This window comes from Dryobates pubescens, chromosome 9, assembly GCF_014839835.1.
Source record: "Dryobates pubescens isolate bDryPub1 chromosome 9, bDryPub1.pri, whole genome shotgun sequence".
NCBI lineage: Eukaryota > Metazoa > Chordata > Aves > Piciformes > Picidae > Dryobates > Dryobates pubescens.
Window position 1 is genome coordinate 27,153,906 of NC_071620.1, and position 23,332 is coordinate 27,177,237.

The 23,332-nt window shown below is 45.4% G+C and overlaps 1 protein-coding gene across 2 annotated transcripts in view; it reads right to left on the reverse strand.

Moving 5' to 3' along the window:
• The window catches only part of BMP6 (bone morphogenetic protein 6), a 105,043-nt gene that overhangs the window by 14,338 nt on the left and 67,373 nt on the right, over positions 1-23,332 (reverse strand). For both annotated transcript variants that reach the window (XM_054164056.1, XM_054164057.1), the window contains exons 2-4: positions 21,723-21,915; positions 4,111-4,259; positions 3,537-3,734 (exon numbers count right to left, since the gene is read on the reverse strand). In XM_054164056.1, the coding sequence (XP_054020031.1) occupies positions 3,537-3,734; positions 4,111-4,259; positions 21,723-21,915 (540 nt within the window). The remainder of the gene's footprint in view (positions 1-3,536; positions 3,735-4,110; positions 4,260-21,722; positions 21,916-23,332) is intronic.

The following is a 23,332-nucleotide window of genomic DNA, read 5'->3' on the forward strand; positions in this document are numbered from 1 at the left end:
AAAAGCCCAGCTGGAACTTGATCTGGCTACTGCTGTGACAGGTAATAAAAATGCTTCTATAAATACATCAACAGCAGGAGAACTAAGAAGAATCTCCACCCTTTAATGGACAACAATGGGAGGAAACAGTGATAAAAGATGAGGAAAAGAATGAGGTGCTTAATAGCTTCTTTGCCTCGCTCTTTAGTAGCAAGAGTAGCTGTTCTCTGGGTACTCAGCCCCCTGAGATGGAAGACAGAAAACAGGAAAGGAATGAGGTGCCCCCTTGCTCCAAGAGAAATGGTAAGCAACCTGCTACACCATTAAAACACATACAAGTGTATGGAATCCTCCCAAGGATGGTGAAGGAGCTGGCAGAAGTGCTTGCCAAGCACATTCTCCATCATTTTGCAGCATCCTGCCTAATCAGTGTTGTCCTGGCATACTGGAGGTTAACAAATGTGATGCCCATCTACAAAAAGGATTGCAAGGAGGATCCAGGAAATTACAGGCCTGTCAGCCTCACCTCAGTGCCAGGGAAAGCCATAGAGCAGATCATTTTGAGTGACATATAATCATATCATATAATCATTTTAGTTGGAAAAGACTTTTAAGATCATCAAGTCCAACAGTTAACAGGTTACCAGCACTGCCAGGTCACCACTAAACCATGGCCCTCAGCACCACAACTACATGGCTTTTAAGCCCCTCCAGAGATGACTCCATCACAGCCCCAGGCAGCCTGATCCAGGAAACTGTTCCTCATGCTCAACCTAAACCTCTCCTGGTGCAACTTGAGGGTGCTTCCTGTTGTCCTGTTGCTTGTTCCTTGGGACTGATTCTCACCTCTCTTCAAACTCCCCAACAACCCCAGTTCTCTCAGCTGCTCCTCAAAAGACTTATGCTTTAGATCCCTTAGAAATCACAGAGAAACCTGGAGAAGAATCACAAACACCCTGCTTCCTACAAGGAGGTGCAAGCATGTGTGGGGTGTGAGATTACATTCTCCAAACCAACACGTGGGTGCTGGTGGCCAACCACAGCGTCAGCAGGTGGCAGGAGGAGCCCTGCTGAGATCAGCATCCCCTCACTGTTCTACAACTCAGCAACAGACACACAGAGGCTGAAGCTTCTGCAGCTGCAGGAAACAAGGGACATTTTAGTGGTCCTATGGAATGCATCTCTTGGACCTATACCAATGCCACTGTCACCTGGGAAAAATGAGCGTTGGTGGGGAATGATCAAGTGACAGCAGCGTCGTGGAAGCAGCAGCAGCTTGGGAAAAAAATCTTCACAGCAAGTGTTATCAAGCATTGGAACAGGCTGCCCAGGGCAGGTGTCACCATCACTGGAGGTATATAAAAGACGCATGGATGAGGTGTTTAGGAACATGGTTTAGTGATAGTGGCTTAGCAGTAGTGATGGGATTGTGAGCTCAAGGCAAGCAGTTGGACCTGATGATCTCGAAGGTCTCTTCCAACTTCAACAGTTCGATGGTCAGGGTATTAAATCAACAACTTAAGGAGAACAGAGACTGAGAGTGTCACACTTAAAAAGGAAAATAAGCTGATGCAGTCTCTCTTTTCTAAACACAGAAACCAACCAAACATACATCTTAACTTTAAATTCCCATCCCTTCCCCTACCTTAAATCCACAAAGGCTCAACTATACCTCACTGACTACTGAACTCCCAAATTCCAGGCTTTAAATTAAAGCTGTCTTTGAGCTAGTAGAGCTCAAAAAAGCCCTTGATACCACAGAGCAACCAGCTATTTTCTCCCTTTTATCCTCATCTTGTAATTTTATGACCTGACATGTGGCATATTCAAAAAAGCAGCAATGTAAAAATGGCCCTTTTTGCCCAATACACTTGCTCTCTCTGGAGCTCTGAGTCACATTGCCTGATTTAATAGTAATGAAAACTCAGGTTTAGAACCATAAAGGTGATTTTAAGGCTGCATCAGCAGCCATATACAAAGTCTGGTTGCTAGCCCTGCAGAGGCTCCCAACCTGGCAGCAGATTCTCAGTTCCAAGGCCAGCACAGGGCCACCTCAAGTGTAGCACAGCTCACCTACAACCCAAGTATGTAAGAATTATGGAACCACTGTATCATTTTGGTTGGAAGACACCGTTAAGATGATCAAGTCCAACCATTAACCCAGCACTGCCAGGTCGCCACTTAACCCTGCCCCTCAGTACCACATCTACATGGCTTTTAAATCTCTCCATGGACAGGGACTTCACCACTGCCCTAGGAAGTCTGTTCTAGGGCTTGTCAACCCTTTCAGGGAAGACATTTTTCCTAATGTCTAACCTAAACCTCCTCTGGTGCAACTTGAGGCTGTTTCCTCTTAACCTGTTGCTTGTTACCTGGGAGAAGAGACTGACACCCACCTGACTTCAACCTCCTTTCAGGCAGCTTTTAAGATCAGTAATGTCTCCCCTCACTCTCCTCTTCTCCAGACTAAACAATCCCAGTTCCCTCAGCTGTTTCTCACAAGACTTGTTCTTCAGACCCTTCACCGGCTTCACTGCTCTTCTTTGGACACACTCCAGCACCTCAATGTCCTTCTTGGAGTGAGAGGCCCAAAAATTGAACACAGTACTCAAGATGTGGCCTCACCAGCGCAGAGTACAAGGGCACAATCACTTCCCTGGTCCTGCTGGTGATGCTATTCCTGATACAGGCCAGGATGTTGTTGGCCTTCTTGGCCATCTGGGCACATGCTGGCTCCTGTTCAATCACTGTCAACCAACACGCGCAGATCCTTTCCCTCCAGACAGCTTTCCAGTCACTCAGCCCTGTGCCTGTCCCCCAAGATACAGCCTGTTCATACAAGCTAAATTTGGGCAATGCTGGTTCATCTCCTCACACTGTGTCTGGACATGGACTAAACACAGCTGCCTCTCTTCTTCAGTTCCTAGATATGGGAAGAGCAGGCATCCTTTTGGAAATGAAGGGGGCAGCAAAGGCAAATCAATCATGTAACTTGGAACAGGCAGAAATGTTCAGGAGGAGAGAAAGTACCCAATGAATCAAGCATTGTGATGCAGACTGGCTGGAAAACAGACAGAAGATGAGACACCCTCAATTTTTGTTGATGTTTTAAAGTTATCTATTGTGCCACCAAAGAGATTTCATGGTATTCTACCAGGTATCTTTTCCAAAGAAAACCAAAACAGAACTCTGCTGGAAATGCATATGTGCAAACCCATAGATAACAGAGCACACAGAGATGGAATCTGTTAAATATTGCATTTTGCATCGCATAATTCTGGGCAAATATGGCATAGTAAGCAACCTACAAGCACACAAGAGATGGGGGTAAAACATTTCACCCTCTTGAATTCAATGGCTGCAACTTCACATAGGGATCTGGGCTCAACCCTGGATTCAAGAGGACTCCTGATTCTCATTAGGCAAGATCCTCTCTTCCATCTCCTTAGAGATGAAAGCTGTTCTCCCAGGGAAGAGCATCCCACCTCCTTTCTTCTGCACTCTAAAGCCAACAGAAACGTGACAAGAAGTCATTACAGCTTGTCTTGAGTGATTACCTGTGACACTAGACACCCTGGAAACATCCTGAGCCTGGGTGGAGCGGTTTCGACTCTGCTGCCTGCGCCTGCTTGTCGCTGACCTTGTGGTCCGTACGTGAACTTCGCTCACTTTGAAGAAGGCCACCATAAAAGGCTGTTTGTCGTAAGGGCCATCTCGGCCTATAAGGCCTGCTTCCCTAGGGTTTAGACCAAAACCTTCAAACCAAACAGAAAAGTGAGTGTTAGAGAGACAGTGCAGTTGGATTGCTCCTTCCAGCATTGTGGCATCCCCCTGGGCAGTTTCTCCTTTGTAACATTGTTTTGGTTGGAAGAGACCTTTGAGATCATCAAGTCCAACTGCTAACCCAACGCTGTTAGGTCACCACTAAACTATGTCTCTCAGCACCATATCTACACAACTTTTAAATCCCTCCAGGGATGGGGACTCCACCACTGCTCCGGGCAGCCTGTTCCACGGCTTGACAATGGTTTTGGTGAAGAAGCTTTTCTTTCACTACTTCTAGTTAGACTACTTCAAGACAGCATCCAAGAGACTCAAGAGATGACTTGCATTAACTGGCCCATAACCTACCATCCTGGGTCACCACGCTCAGCTGCAGTCCCATGTTGTGCTGAGGGTTCATCACCCACATGTTACTGGTGGCAGTGACATCAAACTCCAGCCAGCCCTCCTCTGAGGCCCATACCGCCCGTGTGTCTAGCAGAAACAGGTCAGAGGACCTGCAGAGGAGAAGCACAATGACAAGATTGTGATGTGTGGGATTTTCTCCCCTGGCTTTCAGTGTTACAGAAACAAAACCTGAAATCATTACAAGTCATGTTAATACAAAAAAAAAACCCCAACCAAAACAATCAATGCCCCAAATCTGTTTGTATCCAGAGTTGTGCCACTAATGAAATCCACTTAGGAGATCCAGGAATTCTAAAGGTTTTTCACCATTTTCTAGGCTGGAGGAAAGCAATCCTACTCTTCAGGTCTGTCCATCTCTCCACTGGCAATGGATTAGCAAAGCACTCTTCTTCCTGCAGAGTTTATAGTCCTGGCAGGAGAGTGGTCAAACTACTGGCATTTCCAGGCATTCAGTGGCTTTTCTCCAAGGGGTTTCATCGTTTCAGCCTACCTTCCACAACACAGACTACTACAATTGACTAAAACAAAACATAAAAATCAACTAGCAGCCAGCCCAAGCATCAAACAGTGAAAGAAAATGAACCCCTAAAAACATTTTTCTGAGGTTTGCTAACAGGGATTAGAACACCTTGTTCTAAGGCTCTTAGTACTGGATCTCCTCCATGGGCTTCAGCTTCAAAGCCTATCAAGTTCATACCTTCTTTGCAGCATCAAATACCCACCAAAACTCAGATCAATGGAACTAGCTGGAGAAACACCCAGAGAAATTCCATGTACATCTTCTCACTGTGCAATAAAGCAACAGCAAGAGGGAGTCTAACTTTCCTGTGCAAGAGAGATACAACTCCTACCCTTAAGCAGTGGTCTTCACCACAAAACGGACAGCAGGTGTCAATTCCATCTTCATCCATCTTTCTCCCCTGGATTTTTGTCTCCCCAGCAATAACTTAATAGAAATGAGTAAACAGGGTACTTGTCCAGCTTCAGAAAAAACAACATTTTGATTGAGTTACATTTTATTTTTGGCCATCTGCTACGTCATACTGTCCAGCAGCTTGGTTTGCATGAGGCTAACCTGCCTGCTGCCCCAACACAAAAATGAGGGGAAGAGTAACACACACAACTCAGGGCTGAGATAAGGAGATAAGAGTTTAATACAACATATCATAAGCACAATATGTAATTACCTTAGCTAATAATCTAATTAACCTAATAATACAGTGCATGATTACCTTAGCCTATTTGCAGAAGCAGCAGAGTGAAATACAAGGAAAACCCAGCATAAAACAGAAAGCCAAACCCAGCAACTGCCTGACTCCTATCCACCATTGCCTGAAGATCCAACATCCAAGAAGCCAGAACCCAGAAGCAGCAACTGCAACAGGAAGCCTCCCATGTTGCAATCTGAACTTCAAACCCCATAATACTTTGCTCCAGATAGCACTTTTGTTGTTGAAGCTGGCATGACTGCGGCATGGTATGAATAATAGCAGCGGATTAAACTCAATCCATGTCAATCATGTGGAAAAATAAGCACTTAAGAATATTAGGGCCCCTATGCAGCTATTTTTACAGCATGAAGGGTTTCCTTCTCCCTGGTAGCCAGGTACTCTGTGCTTGACTCAGCAGCCTTTCCATCAGGAGCCCTTGCCACCACTCCTCCATTGGGAAGAGAGTTCAGGAACAACTGGCCTGCATCAGAAATAGTGTGGCCAGCAGAAGCAGGGAAGTCATTCTGCCCCTGTACTCAGCACTGGTTAGGCCACACCTTGAGCCCAGTTCTGGGCTCCTCAATTTAAGAAGGACATTGAGATACTTGAACCTGTCCAGAGAAGGGCAGGTGAGAGGTCTGGAGCACAAGCCCTATGAGGAGAGGCTGAGGGAGCTGCGGTTGTTTAGCCTGGAGAAGAGGAGGCTCAGGGAAAACCTTATTGCTCTCTACAACTATCTGAAAGGAGGTTACAGACAGGTAGGGGTTGGTTTCTTCTCCCAGGCAACCAGCACCAGAACAAGAGGACACAGTCTCAAGTTGTGCCATGGGAAGTTTAGGCTTGAGGTGAGGAGAAAGTTCTTCACAGAAAGAGTTATTTGCCACTGGAATGTGCTGCCCAGGGAGGTGGTGGAGTCACCATCCCTGGAGGTGTTCAAAAAAGGACTGGATGAGGCACTTGAAGCCATGGTTTAGTTAGTCACAAGGTGTTAGGTATTAGGTATTAGGTTGGACTTGATGATCTCTGAGGTCTTTTCCAACCTGATAGATTCTATGATTCTATGATTCTAGCTCTGACCTTCACCTCCAACAGCAGCAAGTGTCTGGGGCTGACTAGCTGCTACATGATTTGGAAACTTTAAGGCTGAAAGATTTGGGCTTTCCCAGGCAAGGAACACAAAATGAAGTGTTGCTTAAAGGACACCACAAACAGCAGCTGCAGCTGAGACCACCCTTCCCCTCTCCAAGTTTAAGAGAAGAACGAATGGCTAGATCATTCCCACCTCTGAATATGAATGACACACTGTTCCTCTCCAATGCCTGAAATGGACTGCTAGCTGAAAAGCATCTGTTCTGACCTTTCTCCTCATGCCAACTGCTTTTTGATCTCCTGTCCCACCTTCTCTCCTCTAAGTGCCACACTCTCACCAGCACATGCTCACTCCAAACAATGTCCCAGTGGAGCATCCAGAGTACCTTTGGCATTATGCCCTCCCTGAACTAGGGTATGCCTGGCAGCAGAGCTGCTGGCAACTTCGGAAAAGCAAACCCTCATGAACATTTAATCACATGAGATTAGTCAGCTCTACAAAAACATGAAGAGAAGGCTTAGCACTTATGTTCTACTCCGCTGTGGTGAGACCTCACCTGGAGTACTGTGCCCAGCTTGGGGGCCCTCAACACTAGAAGGACATAGACCTGATGGAGAAAGTCCATAGGAGGGCCACAAAAATGATCAGAGGACTGGAGCACATCTCCTGTGAAGACAGGCTGAGAGAGCTGGGGTTGTTCAGCCTGGAGAATAGAAGGCTCTGGGCAGACCTTACAGCAGCCTTCCAGTACTTGAAAGGGGCCTAGAAGGAAGCTGGGGATGGACTGTTTATAAGGACATGTAGCAACAGGACAAGGGACAATGGTTTTAAACTAGGGAAGGGATAGATTTAGATTGCATGTTAGGAGCAAGTTCTTTGCTATGAGGTATGATGGAACACTGGAACAGGTTGCCCAGGGAGGTTGTGGAGGCCTCATCCCAGCAGACATTCTATAGAATAGAATAGAATAGAATAGAATAGAATAGAATAGAATAGAATAGAATAGAATAGAATAGAATAGAATTAACCAGGTTGGAAGAGACCTTCGAGATCATCGTGTCCAACCTATCATCCGACACCACCTAATCAACTAAACCATACAACCAAGCATCCTGTCAAGCCTCGCCCTGAACACCCCCAGCGTCGGCGACCCCACCACCTCCTCAGGCAGCCCATTCCAATGGGCAATCACTCTCTCTGTGTAAAACTTCCTCCTAACCTCCAGCCTAAACCTCCCCTGACGCAGCCTGAGACTGTGTCCTCTTGTTCTGGTACTGGTTGCCTGGGAGAAGAGACCAACCTCTGCCTGTCTACAACCCCCCCTCAGGTAGTTGTAGAGAGCAATATGTCAGGTTTGATAGGCCTCTGAGCAACCTGATGTAGTTGGGGATGTCCCTGCTTACTGCAGTGGGTTGGATTAGATGCCCTGTAAACATCCCTTCCAACCAAATGCATTTCATGATTCTATGATTCCCATTGCCTTGCACTTTGGGAAGACACCTGGACATCAGCTGTAAAGCCTGAAAGAACCACGTCCATCATCTAACCCATGAGCTCTGGGCAGGATCAACTACATCCACATAACTCCTGGGAGACATTTACCTAACCTGGTATTGTAGATTTACAGCCTCAGGAGCTTCACCATCTTTCTAGGAAATTGAATGGATTTCACTGGAAGCACTGTTTGTATTTTGTTGCACTTCTCTACAGTCTCTAACCTAAATGCCACAACAATCTTCCCTTCTTATTAAAACAATATATTTTGTCTTTACTTGCAAGCCTCATTTCATAGACTTTGGCTATTCTCATTGCTCTTTACAGACCCAACTCAGATCAAGATCCCACTGATGCCGAGTACTGTGGAAGGATAATCTTGATGTGTCTTACAGATTGTCTCTACTCATATATATCAAAGTATTATTTTGGCTTCTTCACAAAACTCACACTGTTAACTCATGTTCATTTAGACTCATGCTGCTGAACCATAAAAAGCACAGCCACTTCCTACAGTGTATTTACATCACCAATTTTTCCACCAAATTGCACTTCCCCCCCACCCCTCCCCTCCATCACTGTTAGACTACTTAAAATACAGACTTGCCTTCCAGTGGGTCCCCCCCAGCTTTGTGTCCTCCCCAATTATAATAAGCAAGTTGACAATCAAGGCAGGATTCTACCAAACAAGAATGTTCTACTTTACTTTGGTGTGTCAGACTCAGCTTTGGGAAGATTTCATTTCCTTTGTAAAATGCAGGAAAATGGACAACTGAGCTTTCCAATCCAGTTAACTCTGCAAAAAGCCATGGGACTGTTTTTCAACCAGTTTTGCTACAGATGCACTCTTCCACCGGATGAAGCCAACGTATAATAGAATAGAATAGAATAGACCAGGTTGGAAGAGACCTTCAAGATCATAGTGTCCAACCTATCATCCAACACCACCTAATCAACTAAAGCATGCAACCAAGCACCCTATCAAGTCTCCTCCTGAACACCTCCAGTGATGGTGACTCCACCACCTCCTCGGGCAGCCCATTCCAATGGCCAATCACTCTCTCTGTGTAGAACTTCCTCCTAACCTCCAGCCTAAACTTCTCCTGGCGCAGCCTGAGACTGTGTCCTCTTGTTCTGGTGCTGGTTGCCTGGGAGAAGAGACCAACCTCTGCCTGTCTACAACCTCCCTTAAGGTAGTTGTAGAGAGCAATAAGGTCACCCCTGAGTCTCCTCCTCTCCAGGCTACGCAACCCCAGCTCCATCAGCCTCTCCTCCTAGGGCTTGTGCTCCAAGCCCCTCACCAACCTTGTCGCCCTTCCCTGGACACGCTCCAGCAAGTCAACATCCTTCCTAAACTGAGGGGCCCAGAACTGGACACAGTACTCGAGGTGTGGCCTAACCAGCGCAATGTACAGGGGCAGAATGACCTCCCTGCTCCTGCTGGCCACACTGTTCCTGATACAGGCTAGGATGCCATCGGCCCTCCTGGCTGCCTGGGCACACTGCAGACTCATGTTCAGCCTACCATCAACCAGCACCCCCAGGTCTCTCTCTGCCTGGCTGCTCTCCAGCCACTCTGACCCCAGCCTGTAGCACTGCATGGGGTTGCTGTGGCCAATGTGCAGAACCCGGCACTTGGATGTGTTCAATCTCATGCCCTTGGATTCTGCCCATCTGTCCAGCCTGTCGAGGTCTCTCTACCCTCCAGCAGACCAACACCTGCCCCCAGCTTGGTGTTGTTATTGTAGGTGAAGTTATTGTAGGTGAGAGTAGTCATGCCTGCAGGTAACATATCCTAGTACTTTCTGCCTAAGCCTGCTTTCAGTTATTTTTCACCACCCAGACCTCACCAGACTGCACAAAATTCAATGTAACTTCTTACTGGTTTTCAGTTTTGCCCTGAAGGTTTTAAAAAGATATTTAGTTGTCTGTCTCCAAAGACAAAATGAGGAGGAAAAATAAATTTACTCACCTAAAAAAGAATCTCAACTACTTGTCTGAGAATCTTCAACCACACATCTGCTTTTTCAAAATTCAACTCCTGCATGTCTTCCTCCTTTAAGAACATCACCTGAAATTTGGCCAAGTAATTAAGTACTTTAAAACTGCTGCCCACACAGGCTCAGCAGAGATCCAGAGCTTAGCAACAAAATCCTCCGGATTTCTTGCATGCAAGGAACATTCCTTCCTCCTGGATAAACCACATACCACGTGCCACCTGATGGGAATCTGTTCTTCCCTATAGTCACATGGCCAAGAAGAAAAGTCCTTGCTACTCCTACAAAAAAGCCGTATGTTGTCTGGTCTTGGAGTCACAGCATTGGTTTGGTTGGAAAACCATGGCCCTCAGCACCATCCCTACACAACTTTTAAGTCCCTCCAGGGACTGGGACTCCACTGCTGCCCTGGGAACCCTGTTTCAGGGCTTGACAGCCCTGTATATGAAGACATTTTTCTTAATGTCCAACCTAAACCTCCCCCAGCACAACTTGAGGCCATTTCCTCTTACACTGTTACTTCTTGTTACTAAAGAGAAGGGACTGCAAGGTTCTTTCAGGGAGTTGTAGAGAGTGAGAAGGTCTCCCCTGAACCTCCTTTTCTCCAGGCTAAACAACACCAGTGACCTCAGCTACTCTTTATAGGACTTGTGCTCTAAACCCTTCACCAGCTCCACTGCTCTTCTTTGGATATGCTCCAGCAAATGAAGCACAGAGAACAGAGACTGGGAGATCTAGCCAAGCCTCATGTGGAAGGAGAGAATATCAAATTAGATGGGGAAGAGTGAAGCATTTGATGCAGTCTTGGGGGACACATGGACATGCAAGGTCTGTACAGAGAGAAACCCTGGACAAACTGCAACATCTTGTTCCAGGATCTTATAAATGTGTATCAATATCTAAAGAGTGGAAGTCAAGAGGATGAGGCAAGACTCTTTTCAGTGGTGCCCAGCAACAGGACAAGGAGCAGCTGGCACAAACTCAAACCCTGGTGGTTTCACCTGAACATGAGGAAGAACTTCTTTCCTCTGAGGATGCCAGAGTACTGCTCCAGGCTGCCCAGAGAGGTAGTGGAGTCTTCTTCTCTGGAGACTGTAAGCCTGCTTGGATATTTATGATCCTGGGCAATATGCTCTGGGTGACCCCAGAGAGGGGCTGGACTAGATGATCTCCAGAGGTCCCTTCCAAACCCCACCATTCTGTAATTCTGTGATCAGCTTCTCAACAACGCCATAAGCTTCACCTTATGTCAAAGAAGAAACCGCTTAGGAAGAAGTCACACCATGCTGAAGAGTGTTACACGCAAGATGTAAGTCTGTAGTCAAAGTAAAATCTGAAGAGAGGACAAGAAGGTGAGAAATGGACCATATACCCAGCAAGTCACATCAAAGAGAGTATTGAATTTCTAGTCATTACAGGATGACATTGATCCTGTGCAGTGAGGCAGGCAGTGGCATTCCAGAAGAAAGCACGCAGCCATGTACGTGATCACAATAATGGAAGGCTACCTGGAAACTTCAGTGTTTGAGAATAACAGAGGCAAGACGGGACCTGAGGGGAACAGAAGCATGAGGAATGGGACAAACTAGAAAAAGAAAGGCTCTAAGAAATGCATGAGCACTGCTGTGAAGAGAGGAAGGAGAGAAGGAGAGATCCTGCTCTGTGCAGGGTCAGTCCAGAGGTTGCAGGCCCAAGCAACCCTGCTTCTCAAGGATATCACAGGATCTCTGGCACCTGCACAAGAGGACTTCCAACTGCACCATACAGAAGACAAATTTCATCACTAAAATTAGGCAGTTTCTTAACACCCTTTCTGTCTAAACCTGCCTCTGGGTTTTTTTCACAGCTACCATCATCTCGTTGTCTCTATGGTGCCCAACAGTCTCATCTTTATTTTCAGTGTGCTTAACCATCTGGATGAGTTCAGTTAATGATTTCTGTAACAAGGGTGCTCCAAGCATAATATAACTTTAGATTATGGGAAGCAAGTGAATGGGAGAAACTGAGGCAATAAGCTGAAACAACGTTCCTGAGACAAGAGGAGGACAATAAATGGGAAAATGCAAGTTAGAGATTCCCAACTCCAAACAAGAGCTCTGTGTTCTGGATCAGGGCCCTAAAGCAAAAGACTCAAGTCCCAGGAAATAAACAGGACTGTTTCCATGTCCTTCAGAGGCTCTGGAGGAGGTTGGAGAAGCAAAGGTCAACAAAGCAATCACAAGCAGCTGCAATAAACAGAAAGAAGTACACACTTTACTAGAGAAAATATGGACTGTGTAATTCAGAAGGCAGATTTCAGCTCCAGTGTCCTCAGAGAATGAGACAATTTATCAGATATAAATATAAAATATTGCTACTATTCTTACAGCTGGCATCCCAACCATGTCCTCAGGGCATTTACAGAAGAAACAGCTTGCGTTTAGCTTCAGCATATTCCCCCTCTAAGACAAATATTTTGTCAACTGAAACCTCTGTGTAAACCTTGCAGCGAAACATTTCTGGGTGCTAATTCGCTTTAATTGAACACTAATTAGATTAGAATTTGGTCAAATTAGTAACCAGGTCAAGTACTTAATCTTTGTTACTATACTTAGTGAAATGTTACAACTAAAATATTTTCTTTCTTCTGGGTACACATTGCAACTTGGAACTTTGCTACCAGAAAAACACCAAAGCTATAAAAAGCTAAACTTAAAAACAGCATCTGTTGAGCTGAGTTTTTTGCTTTCCCACCCTCCCTGGCACTTCTTTCCCTGACCAGAGAGAGTTTTACTAGGGAGTCAGTGAGAACAAACAGAAGTTTCACCTTCAGAACGACCACGTTAAAGGTCTCTTATTTTAATTACAGATCTCAGAACAACATTTTTGGCCTAACTTCAAAGCTTGCCATTACCCAGGTGTTTAAAGGATTGTTCTGCATCAACAACCACTTACCAAAGCATTAATTATGATAAGTCTCTAAAACTTTTCATCAGCTGAACCTTTTTGTTTACTTTTCTTCAAAGACAAGTTGACATAATAGTCTAGACTGCTTAGCAGCAGCTTCTCAAAAGGGAATGTTGCACATAAGTGTGGGATTTGAGTTTTGGTTAACACACTTTCTAGACACTCATCTCTTCTGCATCAGTCAGGATCTGTGTCCTTAGCTTGCAGTGACATCCACCTCCTGTAAATATTAGCCTGCAATAGCAAACTTGCTAGATTATTTCCTCTCATCCACTAACAATGGATTAATCACTGAATTCAGAGCTGACTCAGTCTTAATGGAGGCAAGTGGAGACCCACATAGAGAAAACTTGGAAATCACAGGCTTGCAGATCTACCATCTTTCAGTAGAGTAGATGTATGCTCTACCTGGAACTTGAAAGTGTTTATTACTTATAGAACAGACTGTATATGGAGCTCATGCAGCATGAGGTGCTGCCAAAGATACAAAATCTTAACAACTCGGTATGTATAAATAACTATTACTCCAAAGACTCAAAAGGACTATGTGACAGTCAATTACTCAGCTTCTACAGACAGCCTCAGGCAGGTGAATGCCAGCCCCTGGAATGAGCTGCCATAGAAAGCAAAGACAGTCTCTATAATTCTATGGGAAGTAAGGCTCAATTTAACTGTCTTGAAGAAGTGAGACCATCTGTGGGCCAGAAGACCACAACAGACAAGCTCATCTAATAAGATCTCCTTAGAAAGGAGGAAGAAAATATCAAGAGCTGTCAACCTACAAAGTAACTTCCAATGTGAAATAGTAAGATCAGCAACCCGGCACTAATTCACAGGAACTGAGCCAGTGGAGGAAAAAGTACAGAATAGAGATGCTGAGACACTCCAGAGGTATTATTCAGCACAGGGAGAGGAGAGCCACCTTGGGTGCATCTACACATGGGTGAACACCAGTAGGCACAGGTAAGCTTAGCCTCATACCACCACCATGCTGTCTGACGTGAGGTCCTGTGTGCTGAAGTGGATGTCCCACTGTGGTGAAGACTGCAACAGCAGGGGGTAAAGTCACTGGAAGTTCAGTGAATGTGAAAAATTGGTTTCATGACTTTATCTGTCAAATAGTGGAAGGTGAGAGCCTAGAGCTAGAGGACGTGGTCTTCTCATGCCGAGAGTGTGAGAAGCTCAGCCTACATAATAATCCCTGGCAAAGCCAACACCGGTATTTCAGTCAAAGGTGTGTGTCCCCACATCTTGAGCTTTACAGCTCTGAGGAAGGAACACTTCAGCAGCAGAAACAGTGAAGAAAAAAAAATATGAAAAAAATCATCCCAAGTCACAGAGACAGGACATGTATTTCTCATTTCCTTGACTATGAATTAATGAGACTAAGGGGTATTCTATCTGTAGTGATGGCTACAAGTATTACACCTTGGAGGCTAAACGTAGTTTGAGGTGTGAAGATGAGAGCAGCATTTATCTTTGACCTTTCAAAAGAGAAATAAGGCACAGATGTGGTATTCTTTAGTTATGGCAGAATAAAGACAGATGGTTTTGGAACCAGTAAGTTTCACCCAGAGTAACTTTGACTTTTAAACTACTACAAACCAACCGCCTTAAAACACAACAAATTGCATACTCACAGTGGAAGGTGAACTAAAACACAGACAGATGTTTCCCTAAAGCATCATAGAAACAGCTCTATCCTATACAAACATATGTACACTATACACAAATCTGACCCTGACCTGAATCAGAATGATGCTAGCTTTGTCATCTGTATTACACAACTCATTCCAAAACCCAGTTGAGGATGGTTATTTATTTTCTAACCTATAAACACTGACGGAAAATCAATTTGCTCTTTAGATTGGAAGCTTGGATTGCATTTGTATAAATATCCTGTTGCAAAGAGGAAGAGTTTATTACCACTGAAAACTGACAGCTGAAAACCAACAAGTGCCTTAACCTTTGAGGAACTGTGTTCAGCTGAAGATGATACTCCCCAGGTGGTCGCTCTGCAGGCCATACCTATGCTCACATGTGTCTAATCATCTAGGAGGAATCTTTCTGCACATCAAGACTTCCATAATTCATTCTGGGTGCAAACAAAACTGTTTAATAAACTTTGACCACTAAGGTATCATATCTTCCTTTGATCAGTAACACAGGCCACTGTGTTTTTCATAGATCAGTTGTTTGGACAGTGTAGGAGTGTTTTGAGGTCTGCTTTAGCAGGATATTTACACTTGAAAACACACCAGTGATCCAAACCAAGGACTAACATCTTTGATCAACCATAAACTACCTTCCCTAGTCTTGACCTGACACCTCTCTGGGTGACACCAAGGAAGCTTCGAGAAAGAGAAAGAAATTAATGAGCTGTTTCCAGGAACAAACTCAGTCCTTCCTTTCTGAAGGTCTTTCTTACATGGCAATCCACTCCCAAGAGGTATCAGAAGTCACATAACATCAGTGCTACACCTTAGACAAAAGCTCACATGCAAGGTTTAGCTGTGCATCAGTATCACATCGAAGGGAAGCGAGTTGAAGCTGTGCAGCTCCTGCCACTAAAACCAAACAGCCAAGGTGGGACAAGCACCTGGAAGCCAAAGTCTCGCTAAACTGGTGCTTTGATAAATTCTACATTCTACACATACCACAGAGGAAAGACAGAAAAGGGGGGAAAAAATCCCATGCTAGCCTTCAAATGGCATGTTCTCTTAAACTCTGGGGTGTTAGAAGCTGAAGGATGGCAGCATCCAGCAGATGTAGCCCCCATTCTCTATCCCAACACCACCACCTACAAGGCCACAGCCTGTTTCAAGAGTAACAGAATCTCAGCATAGTGAGGGCTGAGTAGGAAGGGACCTTTGGAGATCATCCAGTTCAACCCCCTTGCTAAAGCAGGGTCATCCAGAGCAGGTTGTTCAGCATCACGATATTCAGGCAGACTTGGAATCTCTCCAGAGAAGGAGATTCCACAACCACTCTAGGTAGCCTGGTCCAGTGCTCTGCCATCCTCAAAGCAAACCAGACATCAGCTCAGCCCTCTTGGGTGAAGCTTGTCCTCACAGTCCTAACTGTGTGCCACCGATGGCTGCCCACAAGCATGGCTATTTCTTTCAGCCTTGTATACGGTGGCAAAAATCAGTGTGATAATTCACTAAATACAAACAAGGTTATTTAGTCTGGAGAAGAAGAGGTGGAGGGGAGACCTCCTCACTCTCTACAACTACCTGAAAGGAGGTTGGATCCAGGTGGGTGTTGGTTTCTACTCCCTGTTATCAAGTGATAGAACAAGAGGAAATGGCCTCAAGTTGTGCCAGGGAAGGTAGGTTTAGATTGTGTATTAGGAACAATTTCTTCACTGAAAGACTGGACTGAAGCATTGGAATGGGCTGCCCAGGGAAGTGATGCAGTTGCTCTCCCTGAAGGTGTTAAAAAAAAATGCAGACATGGCACTTTGGGGCATGGTTTACTGAGCATGGTGGTGTTGGGCTGACTGTTAGACTTGATGATCTTAGAGGTCTTTTCCAACCTTAATAATTCTATGAAATTTTAGCCTCAGGCATGTTTGGGTTTAGCCATCACTGAACAGCTAGCAGTGCCTGGCAATTCTGTGCAGTAGTGTGCACATCTGGGCTGGAGCCACACGCTCCTGCTGTTACTGTCCAGATGAGCTTTTTATTTTCCTTTGCTCAAGTAATACTGAATTAAGTCACTTCATTACACTTAATTGGAGCCAAGGGATATTTTCAGCCTCTGAGCATTGGTGAAGATTTGCATTTGCTGGAGCTTTCTCTTCTCTCCTGCCCTTCCAAACTCATTTCTTTGAGCAGGTTTCTTTTTCTTGATGTTCTGCCCTCACTACCTTTCTCTTGAGGATGGGTGGTTTAAATTCCTGTGTGCCAGCTGCCCTGTTGAGAATTCTTTGAGCCCAAAAGTACTTTATTAGCTGCCAATAATCGCCTCAAACAACTGTTAACCTCATAAAAGCCAAAAATCACATGGCATCTTTGAACTTTCTCTGGGGACTGCCAATGATGACTGAAGAGGCATCTTGTCTGTGCCCTTCAGAGACAAATTTTCCTGACCAGAAGAAGATGAAAAAAAGGTCCCTATGTCAACTCCTGTTTCACCTGCTTAGCTTCAAGATCTGTACAGACTCCTCCATATGCAATCAATTGTCAGGAAATATCAGGCTGTTATTTAAGCCATTAGTCCAAAGGACATGTGAAACAACCTTTTTTTTGGCAATTTTTTTTTTAAGTCAAAGGCAGCTGTTATTTTCTGGCTCATAAGATGCCTGCTAAAATGCAACAGAAGCCTTACAATTATTTAGGAAGTTCCTTCAAAAAACAGTAGTGTTTGGTTTTTTGGGTTTTTTTTCCCATGTAATTTAACCTTCTAGTGTTCCTAACAGAGAAAGAAAACATTACATTCCAAACTGAGACAAAAGGGGGAGAAAAAAGCACTTTAGATTTCTCCCCCACCCCCCCCAATAAAAGAAGGGAATTGATGATCAAACCCCCAAACTACTCAGAATACAGCTCCTTAGGGCATACTAGCGAAATCCAAGATGGTTTTTTCCCCCCCATGCAGAGATATCAGCAAACTGCTAAATACACTTTTTAGTATTTGTTTTCAAGAACATTTACAGGAGAAAGTCCCCCCAAGTCACCAGCATGGCTGCATGGTGGAAGCAGCAGCAGCAGCAGCCTATGGAGTCAGAACCTCACTGAAAAGTGATGAGCAACTTCTGCTATGTTTTTGTATGTGCTTTTATATTTTACGTGTACATGAAAAAATCCTTTAAGCTGAAAGGGAAAGGGTGGAAAAGGGCACCTCCTTTTAACAGCTGCAAGAGTATGTGAGCCATGCCTTGCCCACCTCTGGGTGGATGATGACAAGTCTGCAGACTCAACGGAAGTTCCTTTAGCCAAATGTCTGCCTCCTTCCCACCAGTGAAAGCAAATAAAGAAAGAAGAAAAAGAAACAAAACGGGAGCCTTGAGGGACTGGATGAGTCAGAGGCTAGTAATGAATTACAGACACTCATTCTTGGGTCAGTGGTTCACACCTAGTCCATATCAGGAGGGACATGGATTGCTGTCAGCCTGGACCTGGAGGAAGCTGCTTTACAATTCCAAGCCCCAATGGCAGGATCTCTTTGGCACATCCACCAGCAGTGGCAGGAAGAGTACAATGAAAGAGACTTGAAAGACCCAAAAGGTGCCAGCAATATGTGCTCACAGCCCAGAAGTGAACTGTTTCATGGACTGCATCCCCAGCAGCATGAGCTCCAGGTCCAGGGAGAGGATTCTGCCCCTGTGCTCTGCTGAGACATCACCCACAGTGCTGGGTCCAGAGAGTCCTCAGGACAGGAGAGACATGGACTTGTTGGAGCAGGACCATAGGGGGGCCACAAAGATGATGTGAAGGCTGGAACCCCTCTGCTGTGAGGACGAACTGAGAAAGTTGTTCAGCCTGGAGAAGCAAAGGCCTCAGAGAGACCTTATTGTGACCTTTCAGTACTTAAAGGGGCCTATAAGAAAGATGAGGACACTCTTTAGCAGAGCTTGTTGTGACAGGACAAGAAATGATACTTTTAAACTACAGGAGGGGAGACAGACTAGATAGAAGGAAGAAGTTTTTTACACTGAGGGTGGTGAAATGTTGGCCCAGGCTGCCCAGAGAGGTGCTAAATGCCCCATCCTTGCAAACATTCAAAATCAGATTGTTTGGGGCTCTGAACAAGCTGATCTAGTTGCAGATGCAGATGACTGCAGGGGTGTTGTACTAAATGACCTTTAAAGGTCCCTTCCAACTCAGATCAGTCTATGATTCTATGAAATACTCACCAGCTCTGGAAAGTGTCCACCTACCTCACCCCCACTTGAGCTGCTGCCTCTGCTCCATACACAAGGAGGTCTCTAGCACCCAGTGATGCCCGGCACATGCAGATGTCAAAGGACCCAGTGCCAAAGGACATGTGTCATGGCTTAACAGTGCAATCCAATTTTGGCCTATTTCTGGTGTGGCATTTGAAACAAAGATATGAGGTTCCAACATCACTGCTGACACAGCCACTTCCAGAACAGTCTCCAATTTTTTTAGGAACAGGTCATTAGGGGCCATATCCTGTGCTTTATTCTCTTTCCTGTAAAGTTTTACTTGCTTGCTCAGTTTACACTAAAAAAAGGTTATACACACATAAAAGCTGACAGTTCTTCTACTCTGTGTCCTGCTTTGATGATCACCACAGTACAGCATATTGACTGCTCCCATAAACACTTGGCAGAGGTTTTCCTCCAGATCTAGAGATGGGATCTCTAGTTGTGAAATTTAGACCTGACCAACAATCACCATTTTTTATTCAATGTGGCTCTGAATAAACAGTACAGCTATCATCCACAAAATGTGCATGTCTGTCTGGACTTCCACTAACTCTTCAAATGGGCACAGATGTCACATCCTAATCAGCAAGCATGCTACCTCAGGAGGCACTCCAGCAACCGGCAAAGCAAAATAGAATAGAATAGAATAGAACAGAATTCACCAGGTTGGATAAGACCTTTGAGATCATCGAGTCCAACCTATCACCCAACACCATCTAATCAACTAAACTATGGCACCAACCGCCCCATCCAGTCTCTTCCTCAACACCTCCAGTGATGGTGACTCCACCACCTCCTTGGGCAGCCCATTCCAATGGCCAATCACGCCTTCTGTGAAGAACTTCTTCCTAACATCCAGGCTAAACCTCCTCTAGCACAGCTTGAGACTGTGTCCTCTTGTTCTGGTGCTGGTTGCCTGGGAGAAGAGACCAACCCCTACCTGGCTATAACCTCCCTTCAGGTAGTTGTAGACAGCAATAAGGTCTCCCCTAAGCCTCCTCCTCTCCAGGCTACACAACCCCAGCTCCATCAGCCTCTCCTCCTAGGGCTTGTGCTCCAAGCCCCTCACCAACCTTGTCGCCCTTCCCTGGACACGCTCCAGCAAGTCAACATCCTTCCTAAACTGAGGGGCCCAGATCTGGACACATTATTCAAGGTGTGGCCTAACCAGTGCTGAGTACAGGGGCAGAATGACCTCCCTGCTCCTGCTGGCCACACTGTTCCTGATACAGGCCAGGATGCCATTAGCCTTCTTGGCCACCTGGGCACACTGCTGACTCATGTTCAGCCTACTGTCAACCAGTACACCCAGGTCCCTTTCTGCCTGGCTGCTCTCCAGCCACTCTGACCCCAGCCTGTAGTGCTGCATGGGGTTGTTGTGACCAATGTGGAGAACCTAGCACTTAGATGTGTTAAATCTCATGCCTTTGGAGTCTGGCCATCTGTCCAGCCTGTCAAGGTCACTCTGCAGAGCTCTCCTACTCTCTAACACATCAACACCTGCCCCCAGCTTGGTGTCATCTGCAAACTTACTGATGATGGACTCGATCCCCTCATCCAGATCATTGATAAAGATACTAAAGAGCACGGGGCCCAGTACTGATCCCTGGGGGACACCACTAATGACTGGCTGCCAGCTGGATGTGGCACCATTCACCACCAGGGCTCAGCCCACCAGCCAGTTCCTAACCCAGCACAGAGTGCTGCTGTCCAAGTCATGGGCTGACAGCTTGGTCAGGAGTTTGCTGTGGGGGACAGTGACAAAGGCCTTGCTGAATTCCAGGTAGACTACATCCACAGCCTGCCCCACATCCACCAGGCAGTCACCTGATCATAGAAGGAGATCAGCGCAAAGGAAACACTCATCTTCCAAAACCAACACTTCATCCCCATCACCTATATACCCAAGTATTTCCCTCCATTTCCCCAGAGACCACGCTCACCATGGAACAGCCAACAGCTTGTGATGCTGCTCTCACAAGCTTGTGATGTTGTCCACCAGCTTGTGATGTTACCCTCACAGCAGCAAATCATCACAGGCAGATCTCCTCAGATGGAGAGGCTGGAGAATAAAGAACCAGGAAAGGCTGGAGAATAAAGAACCAGAAAAGAAAACACCCAGGAAATGTTCAGAGAAAAGAAATGGAGCTTTTTTAAAACCCTGCTGTTTCTTTTTCTCTGCCTGCAGCAGAGCAACAGTTACAGTCCTGACACGTTTCAGTAGAAGTAATGAAACACTTTTCTACCACACCATTACTCTGACATTTAATTGACCATATATTTCCCTCTTCTAGCCTTACGTGATTCCCCCATCTGAAACCCAATCCTTCTCTAATTAATCATTCCATTTACACTTGTTTGGATTTTTGTGTCACACTTTCTACCCTGCCTCTCTCTCTCTTTTGCCTCTCTCATTGCCACTGGAAGCCCAGCAGTCATTTTGTACCTGTGGTCAGCACACTGAATTTTCTTCTGGCTTTATTTAGTTAAGTCCAGCTGAGAATAGGTCAAGCCTGGGCTAATTATTCTATTCTGTGTAATTACTGGTTATTTCCAAACAGGCTACGCTCTTTACGTTGGTAGTCTTATGCTGAAAGGGGATGCATGTATTTCAGTACACAAGAGCCATGCCAGCTTAACAATCTTGGTTAAAAAAAGTACTGCTTCATATCAAATTCTTGCTCTGTTTAAAGACAGCATGAAGATTGCAGGGAAGTAACTCCATGGTCTACGATACCATGGATTTTCTCTGGATGAGGTCCATCCTGCACTTTACCATCCCCATTTCCCACAAGGAAAGGACCACGTAATAACACAACCCTGCGAATGCGAACAAACCCAGTAGTTACTTAGCAGCACAAGCTCAGCCTTCCCAGGGAGAGCAGCTGGTGGCACAGATCAAGCCCTTTCTTGTATACCTGTTCTGATGTTCCTGCAGCACTTGGTAGATGCTGATAAGGAAGGTTTGGTTTTTAAAGCTCCCCACAACGCAGTCCTTGTAGATGCGGAACTCAGCGGCTGTGACGGCCTCGCCCTCGGGAATCTGAGACAAATTGAATTTGAACTCCTTGTAGTGCCGCTGGTGAGGTGTGAACTCCTTGTCATACTCAACTGTGGATGGGAAAGAGGAAGGAAAGGGGAAAAAAGAACCATGACTAAACATTAACAACAAATGGTTTCCACATGCCGCCATCTGTTCCTGCAAAAAAAAATAAAATCCAAGAATATTTTTTTTTTCCCTCCTAAGGTAGGCTTGGTAAGTGCCAGGAAAGCTCCTGCAACTAAAGCCTTTCAAACACAGTACTACAAAAAAGATGAATGTTCCTCTTCTCTAGCCAACCCCTTTGAGATTTACTCTTTTTTAACGAGAAGCCAGCTTGAACAGGTGAAATAAGAGCGCGCATTTGTGCAGCCCAGGGTACAGTTAACCTTCCAGGCTGCACATCGTTGCCTCAGGTCCAGCTTTTCATCCACTTGTATCCCCAAGTCCTTTTCTGCAGGGCTACTCTCTTATCACATCATCCCCCAGCCTTCATTAATAATGGAGATTGTCCCCATCTAGGTGCAGGACCTTGCACTTGGCCAGCTGAGCCTCATGAGGCTCACCTGGGAGCACTTCTCCAGCTTGTCCAGCTCCCTCTGGCATATCTACCATATCATCCAGCTTGGTGTCATCTGCTTGAGGGGGCACTCAGTCCCACTGTCTATATCATTGATGAAGATATTGAGCAGCACTGGTCCCAGTACAGAGGTTCATCTGAGTATGAGACAGTCAAGAAGTGACGCCCTTTGCTTGTTGTTTTTAGCCCTCCTCAGGTACTGAGTTTAAGACAGATGCAAACCACAACCCTTCCTTTTTCAGGCCTCACTATTTGCATTTTCTCCGTTTGAGGCTCCCTTCACAAACTCTCCTTCTAGTTCTGCTCTGTACTACTTGATTACATGTTGGTTTAGTCTGACTTTCATTTATTGTTCATGATTTCTTCCAATTTTCTACTAGAAATTGCTCAAGCCATTTACATATAATGCAAACATACAAAATTGCATTTTTAAAACCCTGAAGGGAAAAAGAGCTCAAAACCCTGTTCCTGTGAGTGCAACTGAAGGAATATGTCAGTGATGACTAAATCACCATTATGTTGCCATTAGGGACATGATTCCGTTCAGAAAAGGTGGTCAGGGAAGTACAGGCTCCTTTTCATGTTTGTCTTTGTGTTCACTTTTTGCCCCCCTGCTCACTGCCTTCATACATCACACTACAAAGGTGTCCATGAATCCACCCTCAGAACCTCCCATGAGGTAAACAAGCTCAGTTCACATCTGGGATATTGAACCACTAGGACAGTGACTTGTCCAAGGACAGCAAGGGAGGCTTCTGGTGGAGCCAGGAATGACAGTCAACATGCTTGAGGTTAGTTACTTTACCTACAGGTTACCTCCCCAGAAAGTAAATATATTTCCAGGCCGCTGCAAACTATCCACGGTTTTTTTCTGCTCTACCCTTCCTAACTGCCTGTTTCTCCTCATC